General features: G+C 42.1%; 1 protein-coding gene across 2 annotated transcripts in view; it reads left to right on the top strand.

Moving 5' to 3' along the window:
• CDKL2 (cyclin dependent kinase like 2) overlaps positions 1 to 12,670 on the top strand; it is a 33,002-nt gene extending 20,332 nt beyond the window's left edge. For both annotated transcript variants that reach the window (XM_084760552.1, XM_084760551.1), the window contains 8 exons: positions 925 to 1,013; positions 3,829 to 3,958; positions 5,390 to 5,682; positions 6,365 to 6,458; positions 8,056 to 8,179; positions 8,402 to 8,508; positions 9,733 to 9,821; positions 10,721 to 12,670. In XM_084760552.1, coding sequence (XP_084616678.1) covers positions 925 to 1,013; positions 3,829 to 3,958; positions 5,390 to 5,682; positions 6,365 to 6,458; positions 8,056 to 8,179; positions 8,402 to 8,508; positions 9,733 to 9,798 — 903 coding nt within the window. In that variant the 3' untranslated portion in view covers positions 9,799 to 9,821; positions 10,721 to 12,670. The remainder of the gene's footprint in view (positions 1 to 924; positions 1,014 to 3,828; positions 3,959 to 5,389; positions 5,683 to 6,364; positions 6,459 to 8,055; positions 8,180 to 8,401; positions 8,509 to 9,732; positions 9,822 to 10,720) is intronic.
• The last annotated feature ends 603 nt before the right edge of the window (positions 12,671 to 13,273 follow it).

Genomic DNA, 13,273 nt, shown 5'->3' with positions numbered 1-13,273 from the left:
TTTCATTTTCAATACAGGGTCTTACTATGTAGCTTTATCTAGCCTAGAACTCACTCCATAAGCCAGGCTGGCCTCAGGCTCACAGAAGCCTCCTGCCTCTCTCCCAAGTGCTGAACTAAATGCATGCACCACCATGTCCTGCTGTAATGTCTTTGATACTTTAAATTAGGATATAAAGAAAATGTATAGGTGACTCAACAGATGAAGGTGCTTGCTACCAAGCCTGATGGCCTGAGCACCATCTCTGGGAGGCATGTGGTAAAAGGAGAAAACCAACTCCTACTGCTGTTCTCTTAACTCCATGTGTGCACTACGCGTGTGTACATGCACACTAGACACACACACACACACACACACATAGAGAGATATACAATAAATGTAATTTTTTCAAAATTAAAGATGGAAAATATTTTGGTTGATGTTATTTTTGTTTGTTTTGCTTTATGTTTTTTTTTTTGTTTTTGAGCCAGGGTCTTGTTGCCTAGGGTGGCCTTGTGCCTCGCATCCCTCTCCTCAGTCTCTCAAGTGCTGTACCGCCACAGCTGGCAGCCGCTCTCTTTTAGGACCTAATCTCTATACGTATTTAGTCTCTTTTGTTTAGACCTTGCCTTATGTTGAAGTAGCCAGGTTGTGCTGTAGAGTTCCCGCTCATGTGCTCCAATTTGTTTTGTTGCCTTTATTTTGTGTGGACAGACAGTAGTCAGAGGGCAGAATCAGAGGTTTCCTTGGAAAGACTGCCTCTTGGGAATTTGTACGTTTATTTACATCCACAGACACTGAATGCTTGCTGGGCCTCTTTTTGTAACATAAAAGCCACGGATGGTCAGTATCATGATTTGGGCTTTATTCTGTTCACTGGCTACAAAGAAAAAAGCTAATGCAGTTGTTCTTGAAGAAGACTTGTATGTGTTCTTGATTTTTCAGAAATGCTTGCATATTGACCCAGACAAAAGGCCCTTCTGTGCTGACCTTCTGCACCATGATTTCTTTCAAATGGATGGATTTGCTGAGAGGTACAGTACTGGTCTGTGCTCTGCAGGCTGCAGGGACCAGGGCAAAGGCAAGGCTCCCACAGTCACGGTCACATTTGCATCGTATTCCACTCACCATTGGCAGTAATGAAATCCCCAGAGGGGGTTTCCTACGTTTATTAAAGTGGAGCTGCTGGATTTCATGAACCAGAGTCTTGTTTTCTGTCTTCCTGTGGTGACATCCACCTTCAGGTCACTAATTTCTGTGTTGCTGCGTCTGTGCAGCTGCCATCTCCTGTTGCTGCCAGACTCAGGCCTCCCCACGTCCAACTGTCCTGCTGATGTGCTGTGTCCTCCATGTGCCGGCCTTGTAGAGGCTAGTGCTGCAGGTTCCCTGTGCTGTTGCACGGCAGACCAGACAACAGACAGCCAGACAAGCGGCTATGGCTGCACACCTATATGTAGCATAAATGTATATAGCATCTAATTATGTGTATGCATATGCATCTGAATTTGCATATGTGCACATGAATGAAGGCACTCTTGGGGGTCAGAAGGTCCCTGGAGCTGGAGCTACAGGCAACTGTGAACCTCCCGACATGGGTGCAGGGAACCAAACTCAGGTGCTCTGCAAGAGCACCTCTCTCTCTCTCTTTTGTTTTTGTTTTTGTTTTTGTTGTTGTTGTTTTTTTTTTTTTTAGTTTTTTTCCAGACAGAGTCTCTCTGTGTTAGCCTTGGCCATCTCAGACTCACTTTGTAGACCAGGCTGGCCTCGAACTCACAGCGATCTGCCTGCCTCTGCCTCCCTCAGTGCTGGGATTACAGATGTGCACCATCTAGCCTGGCCAGTATGCATTCTTTTTGTTTTAGACTTATTTATTTAAGTGTTCAGTGTTTCACCTTCATGTATGCCTGCACGCTAGAAGAGGGCACCAGATCTCACTATAGATGGTTATGAGCCACTATGTGGTTGCTGGGAATTGACTCAGGACCTTAGGAAGAGCTGGCAATGCTCTTAACCTCTAAGCCATCTCTCCAGCCCCCCCAGTATGTATTCTTAACTACTGAGCTGTCTCTCCTGTCCTAAAGCTTTATCAACTTGCAAATTAAAAAAAAAAAAATCTAGCTTACACTCAGGAGGCAGAGATAGGTGGAGCACTGTGAGTTCGAGGCCAGCCTGGTCTACAAATTGAGTCCAGGACAGCTAGGGTTACCTAGAGAAACCTTGTTTCAAAAAACAAAAAACCAAAATACAACAACAACAAAAATCTAGCTTAATACAAGAACACAAGATAGCTGGATTCTTGCATTTGCTTCTATATTAATATGTGAACACTGTAGTATGTTTATTTGGTTGGAAAAAACAAAGGTAAATGTAGAAAAGTGGAAGATTAGGTAATAGTCTTTTGAGGTAATTTAATATTTTTTGATTCTGTCAAACTTTGATATTAGACTAAAACCTGGTGGTGGTAATTTCTTCCTTCTTTCTTCTTTCTTTCTCCCCTTTTTCTCCTTCCCTTCCTTTTTTTCTTTTCTTCTCTTCTCTGTCGCATTACAATCCATTTTTGTCTGATCTTCTGAACTGATGTTTTATCTGTGCTTGCTTTTATGACATACTTTTATCATTTGAAGCATATTAGTAATGTTGAATCATGTAGACCTTAAAAATGTTATGTTTTATTATATCAAACACTCAGTCTTGAAAAACCAAAAAAAAATATTATACCCCATTTTATTAGAAAGCTTTTTTTTTTGTAGGGCATAGTGATACATGCCTTTAATCCCAGCACTCAGGAGGCAGAGACAGGCAGATCACTGTGAGTTCGAAGCCAGCCTGGTCTACAAAGTGAGTCCAGGATAGCCGTGATAACGTAGAGAAACCCTGTCTCAAAAAACCAAAAAACAAAACAAAACAATAACAAAAACAAAAAACAAACCAAAACAAAAACCCCAAAACAAAACAAAAAGCCTTTCCCCTCAATTCATTTATTAATTTTGACCACTTTACACCCTGACCCCTGCCTTCTTCTTTCTCTCTTCCCAGCCCCACCCTGATGCCCCACCCAGTTCCCCCCTCTCCTTCTCAGAGAAGGGGAGGCCCCTGAGGGGATCAGAAAGCTTCTGAACTATAGGAAGACCTCTAAGATCCCAAGTTAATAGAATTGTGATATTTTTACATGAAAACTTGAATTTTATTGTTTACAGAAATAGTATAAGTTGATTTCCTTGCCCTGAGTATCTCACCATGTTCATTTTCAAAGCAAAATGTCTGCTACATATCCCTCTGAGTAAGCATGGTTTTTCTGCTGGTGCTTCAAGTATAAATGTTTCCTGAAAAATGTGTGGCTTCACTTGTGCTTGGGCATCCGTTCGAGTGCTTCTCTCAAGACAGCCACTACAGCCCACAGGTGCTTCAAGAGAGACATTGGTCAGGGGTTCATTAGCCCTTTTCACTGCCTCACTGTGAGCACTTACATGACATCCCTACACACACGCATGCACTGTGAACGTGTGGCTAAGGATTACAATGGCTGTCTGCATGGTTTGGTGCCTTGACTGTCCTGGATTCCCTTTGTGGACCAGGCTGACCTTGTACTCATGGCGATCCGCCTGCCTCTGCCTCCCAAGTGCTGGGATTAAAGACATCCACCACTATGCCCAGCTCCTGGAAGGCTTTCCTGAACCCTGAAGGCCTACAGTCTAGCTTTTTAGAAACTGTTCATCTGGGATGTGATTTTTCTCATTTGAAGTAAAATGGGTTAGTTTAACGCTGAGTTTTAAATGATTATCTTCAGTTTTTTCTAGGTTTATCTTTCTTATAAAGTTTTATTTTAATTGAGAATGTACTTTTATGCAGGTTTTCTCAAGAATTGCAGTTAAAAATAGAGAAAGAGGCCAGGAATAATTTTTTACCTAAAAAATCTCAAAACAGAAAGAAAGAAAAGGACGATGCCTTAACTGAAGAAAGAAAAACACTTGTGGTACAGGTAAATGATTATGCTTCAAGATTTAAATTTGTGGAGGAAAAAAAATGAAGATTTAATTTTTTAAAAATTAGATTTATTCATTTTATTTTAAGTGTGAGTATTTAACATGTGTATATTGAAGCACACACAAGCATGGGATCTGTGAAGGTCAGAAGAGGGCATTGGATCCTGTAGAACTGGAATTTCAAATGGTTTGTGAGCCACCGTATAGGTGCTGGGAATCAAACCCTGGTCCTCTGCAGAAGCAACAAGTGATCTTAACCACTGAGCCATCTCTCCAGCCCAATAATGAAGAATTAAAAAAACAAAAAACAAAAATCAACCCCCACACCTTATTTATTTAAAATGCTTCACGGTCACTAGAAAGTACAATAGTGTTACTTAGAAAATCAACTTACATAAAATAAGGACTTGAAGGATCAAAGGAAATGGTGTGTGCTGGGCCAAGCCTGTGTAACCGTGCCCCAGGAACATGGATTCGAGTTACCCTGAATGGCACGTGCTGCTGTAAAAACTTCATAGCCGCAGAACAAAGAGGGCCATAAATCAAAGCACTCACTGAACACCCTGGTTGGTGCTAGGGAGGTGGCCTACACAGAGCAGGAGGTCTGTTCGTGTGTCAGGTTTCATCTCACAGGCGTTAGCTTTTGGGTGGGCAGAAGCTGGAGGTCCACTCTGTTAGCAGTGTGGTCTCCATTCTCCTAATAGTCTTGAGGAAGCTGGGCCACATACAGAAGCCAAGTGGCTATTAAGGGACTAAGAAGCCAAAATAGTTGCGGTGTTCCACCTACAGCCACCTCTCACAGCCACAGCTGCTCACCCGTCAGTCTGCACAATCTTTAGTGCAGGTGCAGCTTCAAGGAGAATTTCAGTTCCACAGACTCATCTAAGAATACCGGAATTCTCCGTCCATGCACATAGGCACGCACATGCGCACGCACGCACACACACACACTTGAGTAGCCAACACGTGCACATTAAGCACATGCAGGGATAAACACACCCAACTTAGTCTATTTTCCTTCCTTAATAATAGAAAATAAAGATACTACTTTTAGAATCTGTCTGTCTGTCCGTGTTTGTCTATCACCTATCAAGCTGCTATGCATCACATGCGTTCTTCTTGTGTTTTCACAATAACTTTTTGAATAAGAATCTTGATTTAAGCCGGGCGTGGCGGCGCACGCCTTTATTCCCAGCACTCGGGAGGCAGAGGCAGGCGGATCACTGTGAGTTTGAGGCCAGCCTGGTCTACAAAGTGAGTCCAGGACAGCCAAGGCTACACAGAGAAACCCTGTCTCGAAAAACAAAACAAAACAAAACAAAACAACAAAAAAAAGAATCTTGATTAAATTTTAATCCCATAGGTAGAATAAGTACATGAAGTTTCTTGTCAGATCATTAACTTTTAACATCTTTATCAATGCTCAGGATACCAATGCTGATCCCAAAACTAAGGACTCTAAAGTGTTTAAAGTAAAAGGATCAAAAATTGACAGTGAGAAAGCTGAAAGAGCAAGTAGAGCTTCAAATGCCAGCTCTCTCCATGACAATGGGACAAGCCACATCAAAGGCCTGGCTTCCACAAGCCTCAGAGATTGTAGCAACGTCAGCGTTGATCACGCACGGAACGCAGGCATGGCAATTCCTCCACTCACACACAACCTTTCTGTGGTTGTGCCAGGAATTAATGCTGGGACTGTTCCTGGGGTTCAGAGTTACAGGTATGAATGGGAAAGGAGACAGAAAATGCTTGTCAATTTGTTCACATTGATTTACTGTCTGAATTTTGGATGCAATTTCTACTTATAAAATAGCTCTTTAAATATTTTTTTTGACCTTTGTGATGAGAATTACTAGAATTGGAAAAAAAAATGGAAAAGAAAAAGAAATAATTTACCTGAGTCCTAAGAATGTAGGATTTTTACCATTGTTGTTTACAATAAAGAGAGGTCTAGCTGCTTAGTTTAATAACATGAAAGGCTGTCATTAATAAAAGGAGTTAGGGCCAGGCCCACCCCTTCAATCCCAGTACTCAGGAGGCAGAGGCAGAGGCAGAGGTAGGCAGATCGCTGTGAGTTCAAGGCCAGCCTGGTCTACAAAGCAAAAGTCCAGGGCATCCAGGTCTATTATACAGAGAAACCCTGTCTGGAAACCGCACTCCCAAAAAGAGTTGTTAGCTCCCGCTGCTTTGTGGAATGGTGGTCAGGATTTAGAGGCACCCAGAGCATCCTGGGGCAGCAGCAGGAAGCCCCAGTGACTTGATAAACGATGGAATGTTGTACCAGATTTCTGAACTTGAAAATAGGCATTCAGTTCTTATCAAACTGATCATTTAGCATGACATCATTGATTTTGCATTTCAAAATAGTTGTTAATGATTCTAACTTTAAAAATCTGTTACAGAGTGGATGAGAAAACTAAGAAATACTGTAATCCATTTGTTAAACCAAATCAACCTTCTGCGTCAGGGATGTATAACTCGAATGTGAGCACCCCCGTAAGTAACTGTCCTCCGCGACAAAAGAGCAGGCACCCGTCGCCTAGGCCTGGGTCGGTCTCAAGCAGCAGAGTGAAGAACTAAGTTTTATTTGGAGACATAGAGTAAAGCCTGAATTTTGCAGTGCCATCCTAACTTATCATAGCTGTGATTTGGAATTCTGAATGTTTAAATAAATTTTCTAAGTCTGAATGAAAGACTCTCTCACGATGCCATCTCATTTATTTTCGGCAATACAATAAATCTTCTTAACCTAATACTTGCAGTTGAGTTCTTCTTAAGAGTGAAGGAGAAGATACTGTCTTACTGTCTTACTAGAGTTTTGGTGAAAGTATTTTGTCTAATCACTTGAACATTTATGCTCACTCTATTGTATATGATACTGGATTTGAATTAATTCAGTCTCTGTGGAGTTTACGCTTTAGTAGATCAGCAAGGTAAAAACCTGGTGGTATGTTCTAATATGAACCACGTGTGTGGCTCAGAGAGCACATGGGAAGAACGCTGTTGCTCTCAGCAGCGCCTCCAGCATGAGCAACGCCAAGTAGTCACCTTTTACTGTGGTTCAAACTCTGAGTTGGCCTCTGTCCTCTGTGTAGGGACCAGCGTCCTGACAGGCAGCAAGTCCCTGCGTGAGTAAAGTCCCCGCCCCTCTTTCCATCTGTTCCTCAGTCTCTTCCAGCAGAAGAATTCCTTTTTTTATGTAATGGTCAGAGACACCCCCTGCCTCTGGCTCTTTTTTTTTTCTTTTTTAGTTTTTTTATCTTCTGTGCATTGGTGTGAGTGTGTCAGATCACCTAGAACTAGGGTTACAGACAATTGTGAGCTGCCATGTGGGTGCTGGGAATTGAACCCAGGTCCTTTAGAAGAGAAGACAGGATTCTTAACCACTGAGCCATCTCTCCAGCCCCTGACTTTGGCTCTTAAACTTACTGTCTGTCCTGCTTATGACGTGCTTCCCCTAGATAACCCAGCAGGCGCTTTTCCATCCCCTTTAGTCCATAAGAAACCTTGAGCTTTTCTTTAGTATTGAACCCATTTTAATACGGCGTCTCATCGTCCATCACTGTCTAAAGCCTCTCCTTGACTAGTTTTCTAGTTTGTGCTTTTATTTTCCTTACTGGTCATTCCATCACCTACTGTAATGCTTACTTAGCCTGTTACAACTGCTCCGGAGGACCTAGGGGGACAGGTATCAGAAGCTGAGTAACAAGATTACACTGGGACAGGAAACTTAGGGGTGTCACAGTTACTGTAGAGAACAGCAGCTCTTTGTTGAAAAGCGCAGGCAGTGGTACAAGGCTGACGCCGCTGGCTTGAAGAACCAGGACATCATGCCATCTTTGGCTGCCTGTTGCTTGCTGGGACTCCCACTGAAGACTGGCAAAGGGGAGAAAACAATCAGATTTTCTACTTGTTAGCAAGTCTGATAAATGAACTGGGTGAAACTGTTTTCTGTGTCAGTACTGCCCTCAAAGTTATTATTCCAGCCCTGGGAAATCACATATTTGAGTATATGAACATAGTAGTTACAAGAGAATGAAAGCCCAGCTCACCTTAAAGCTAATTTATGTGTGTTAATCATTCTGATAATTAGGTCTCTAGTGAAAAGTACCTCCTCCAGGCAAATAAGAAAAGGAAGGAGCACTCCAAAGCAGAAGTGCGATTGCCTGAACTAAGCTATAGCCATCTCCCTGAGCTGAGAGCTTTAGAAGGCATAGGTATGTTTGTGCATTTCTACTCTGGTCAGCCCTTTGTTAAATTGTAAGTTAAATAATAATTTCCATACTTAAGTAGGCTAATACATTCACACACACACACACACACACACACACACACACACACACACACACATATATATAATAAGTACTTAGAACTGTTTGGAAAAGTAACAGTAACAATTTCTAATTTATTTCATTATGTTTTTGATTATTTTTGTCCAGCTCGAAATTCTCGGCTAATAAAGAAAGAGAACAAATCTCTTTCAGAAACTCGAATTCCCTCTCTGGCCGCCATTGACCTGCACGCGTCCAGTATTGCGTTACACCAGGTACAGAATTGTTCTTCTCAGCGCGAGCCTCCCCAGACTTACTGTGCTTTAGGGGGAATTTGCTTTTAGGAATCTGGAAGGCTTCATATAGGATCTATTTTGTGTATAAATTCATTACACATAGAATTTTATCACACACACATTTACCGCAACACTTCTGAACTGGAACAACCCATTCATTACTTTTAGCTCTTGACATGAGGCCTTTGTCTTTAAACTTTTTAATAAACTTTATTATAAAAAAAACTTGTGGGGGCTGGAGAGATGGCTCAGTGGTTAAGAGCACTGATTTATCTTCCAGAGGTCCTGAGTTCAATTCCCAGCAACCACATGGTGGCTCATAACCATCTATAATGTGATCTGATGCCCTCTTCTAGTGTGCAAATGTACATGTAGGCAGAGCATTGTATACATAATGAAAAAAATAAATCTTTAAAAAAACAAAAAAACCCAAAAATTTGCATGCCAGTCATGGTGGCACATGCCTTTAATCCCAGCACTCAGGAGGCATAGACAGGTGGATCTCTGTGAGTTCAAAGCCAGCCTGGCCTACAAAGCGAGTCCAGGACAGCCAGGCCTCCATCTCAAAACAAAACAAACAAAAAACCAAACCAAATCACCCCCCAATAGCAACAAACAAACAAACAAACAAACAAACAAAAACCCTTGCAAATAAATAAAAACATCACACACCAAACGTCTGTACAACTCAATGAACTTGTAAAATTTATATGTATGAATATCTGTCTGCATGTATATGTGTATACCATGTGTGTGCCCAGTCAGAAGGACCCAGATCCTCTGTAACTGGAGTTACAGATGTTGTGAGCCACTATGTGGGTGCTGGGAATTGAACCACTAGGCCATCTCTCCCACCTCTCTAATGATTCTTCTAACCTATATGAACCAGGTGTGGTGGTGTGCACCTGTCATCCCAACCCTCGGGAGCTAGGGGCGGGAGGATCAAGAGTTCAAGGTCATTCCTGGCTAGACAGCAAGCTGGAGGCCAGCCCTGGCTGCAAGAAACTGTCTCAAAGCAAACAAACAGACAAAATGTGTAAAAGTATACGAATAGGGTCCTCTTCATCCTTTTTCATGAAAGCAACTTCAGCTACAAATAGTTAATCCTAAGCATGTGAGTCCGAACAGGTGCAATCAGAATTCTTGGGAAGTGGGAGTGTTTCCATTACTGGACCCCTGTAACACTTGCTTATTAATTTATAGGGCTCAGGATCGCCCCTGTCAGATGATTCTGAGGACGATTTGCCTTGGATGGAACACCAGCACTGAGACTCATTTTAATCCTGACCAGGGTAGGTCTATTCCTCACACTTACAGCTCTGTAACTCAATTCCATGAGCACTGCTGACAAACAGGGCGTGTACCACTCAGAAAGGCAGGAGTAGCCTCGTCCATGGGATGAACTCACTCTCCACAGGGCTAACCTGCATTTCACTGGATAAGGCCAAGTCCTCCCAGAGAACACATGCCTGTCTCCAGCATTAGTCTTTTCCCCGTGGACTTGTAAAGCAAGATCCATTCAGTGGTTACCTGGCAATTTCTGTCTCAGTAAAGTGGAGTCTACACCACGCTAAACAGTAGCCTTGCCTTATAAGAACTGACGCTTTAGTGCCCCAAACCCCCTGGGACATCTTTTAATAATAATCTGCTATGTGACATTAGGCACAGCATTTCTCACTTCTCATTGTTAACTCTATGCAAAACATGATGGCGATAAAAATACCATGCGGCTATAATTGTGCTATTGGAAATCATTAATTAACCTCAACAAAGTATTTTGAACACATATGACATCAAAGCTCAATTTACTTTCAAGTGAACAAAGCTTAAATTGCAAGCTTTCATTTGCATGGACCCTTCCAAGGCCCCAGGAAAGGTATGCAGCCCATTGAGTTAGTTCCTGTGACCTGTGAACAGCCGGTTTACATGGACTCTGCAACTTGCAGGCCCTATAAAACTTAGACCTGTTTCATCAAAATCAGCCAGTGTTTATATAAAATGAGACCATATGCTATACATGATTGTTTAGATTGGTAATTATCCTAATGATTGTCTTTAAAATCTTGAAGTTTCTTAGACCACATAGCACCCACAAGTATTATCAATATGGTCAGTGTGAGAAAGTAAGCAACCGAAAATTCAGCTCCCAGAACGACTTCACTAAAGTGTTTGGTGTGTATCCTGCTTGCAGATGCTGCCAGCACTTGAGATGACGTCCTCTTGCACCCAGGGCACTGATGCCCTAGAAGAGATCTGCGCTTTGATGTTTCCTTCTGGACTGCCTACGTTGCCTAAGTAAGACATGCTTTGCCGAAGAAGGCAAGACGGACTTCAAATACTTCAAAGGAAGATTGAGCAAGTGCGCCCCCTGCTGTTAGCCCTTCACCTCTTCAACCTATCGATGCTGTTTGAGATATGTCTATGGGAGAATAGTGATATGGTTCTTGTTACATGAATGTGTATTTGATATTAGTAGATTGTGTATTTAAAGTTATCTGAGATTAAAAGTGAGTAAAAAAAAGGAGAGAATCATTATAAAAGGTCATGTTTTTATGCATTGAACTTTGTGTATTATCTACATAAATATTTACAGTTGAAGAGTATGAAAAAAGCTAGTAAGAGAAAAGTTTTCTGCACTTTTAACTGCAAGAACGCAGTTTCAAAGCTTGCTTCCTCGGCAGTAAGGTGCTGTGCGACTGCTGTCTCTGGGTAGTTGTGCTTTCTGTCATCACGGCCGACAGCCTGCTTTCCACTCATCTAAGAACTGCCCTGTGCACATCTGGCAGAGAGCCCTTCTGTCACTAACAACTTTACTGTTGGGTGGCCTTCTGCAGTGAGAGATTCTGGTGCTGATGTTCTGCCTGGAAGGACATGTTTGAAGCAGTGTGGAGAGTTTTGTGGGTGCATTTTTGATTTAAGAGCTGAGCTTCTACCTGAGGAAAAGGTATAAAAATAAGAGCTGGGCCTCAGAGCCGTGTGGTGGTCTAGCTAGTTCTCCTGGCCAGGCCAGTCCCCATCGTGTCACTCACCTGAAGAGACTTTTGGAGGTTTTCATGGAGTGGAACCTATGATCATGGACTGAACCCGCAGAAGTTCCTATTGCCTCGTTAGCTCTAATCCTCAGGCTTACACAGAAGCCGTTTACCAAGGCGCAGAGTCGTTACGTGCATCCACGTGTGCTCTCTGATGCACAGCCTTACAGCCTGTTAGCTGGAGGTGGGAGGTGGGTGGTTAGACCATTTTTGACTCCAGGGTCTTGGTTTCTGGGTTCCCAGCCAAGGTCCCCATTTATCAGTTGAGAAAATAGTCGTTCAGGAGGCAAGAATTTGTGTAGGGTGTTTGCATTAACCCACTAATAGTATACTTCCCCCCCCCCCCAAAAGCCATTGACTAGAACTTAGTCTAAGGAGAATTCTTTGTTACCCTGGGGGATTTAATAATGAAATACCAAACTTGGACATTGGGACCTCAGAGGAGTAGGCATTCAGGAGGAGGCAAAATGAAGGCTTCCGACATACAAGTCTGTTGTGGTAGTTACATTAAAAGTTGATTTTTAGTTAAAAGCTGTATTTTAAACCTCTGACCAAGGATTAGTCTAGATCAGGAAGACTAACATGCTAACTAGACTCACTGTGTCAGTAGTAACAGGCTTTCTACTGAAATACCACCACTTACTGCTATGTTGAAACACACTACCAACAGACAGCATCACGGAAAGGGGACAGTACGTAGAGCTGAGTGGCATCTGGCTGATGCCAGTGTGAGACCATCAGCCTGACGAGTGAGGATCAGGTCAGCTCCCTTACACTTCCTATGCTTGAGTTCGGTATCTCTGGGCTATTAAGACATTTTTATGAACTTTAGAATTAAGAAATTAGAAATCGTTTCTGGAGTCCAATTGATATTTGAAGATCAGATTTTGTTAGAACTTTGGTGTGGAACTAAAAAAACTAAAGCTTGTGCAGATCAAGTCTGTAGGCGCTGAACCAAAAGATCTTCATTCAGTTCATGGTGTTTAGTGTCGTCTTACAAGAATGTGATTTATGTGAACATGCTGATGTGAAATTATTTTATGTACTTTTGCGGACAATGGGCTTGCCGTGCCTACCTGTGTCTTAAGATTAATAAATATTGTCTAAGCACAATAGATGGTTTTAATTTATATTAATTAAGAGATAATGAATACTATACATACCACTATATGATATTAGTATGTAAAATTGAAATAACCAGTTAATTCTTTTTCTTTTTATACAAATTCTGGACATATGAAGGGTAAGTTAATTTTTTTTTTTGAGACAGGGTTTCTCTGTGTAGAATTGACTGTTCTGGACTCACTTTGTAGACCTGACTGGCCTTGAACTTATGGAGATCTACCTGCCTCTGTCTTCCTGAATGCAAGACTCAGCTGCAAGTCAATTATTTTATATAGCTGTTGAGATATGTAAGCAGTATGTGACAAAATAACCCTTTAAAATGACTATTTGGCAAAAGTGAGAGAGACGCAGGCCCAGGCTCAGAGCCTGCTTCTGCTGAAAGAGAGCCCTGGTGTGCATGTTTGGAATGTCTGGCTTCCCACTGAAATGGGACCGTAGAAACATGCTTTCTAATATGATTCTTATTTGAAAAAAAATCTTAGTACTATATATGGCTGGCTAGACTGAAAACTGTGCTTGAATTGTTTTAAGGTCTCCTCATGAAACCCCAGCACAGACAGGGAAGTAGACACCACCAAAATGCTTGT

The sequence above is a fragment of the Acomys minous genome, assembly GCF_964271855.1.
Source record: "Acomys minous genome assembly, chromosome: 15".
Taxonomy (NCBI): domain Eukaryota; kingdom Metazoa; phylum Chordata; class Mammalia; order Rodentia; family Muridae; genus Acomys; species Acomys minous.
This window is presented reverse-complemented; position numbering and strand designations above follow the sequence as displayed.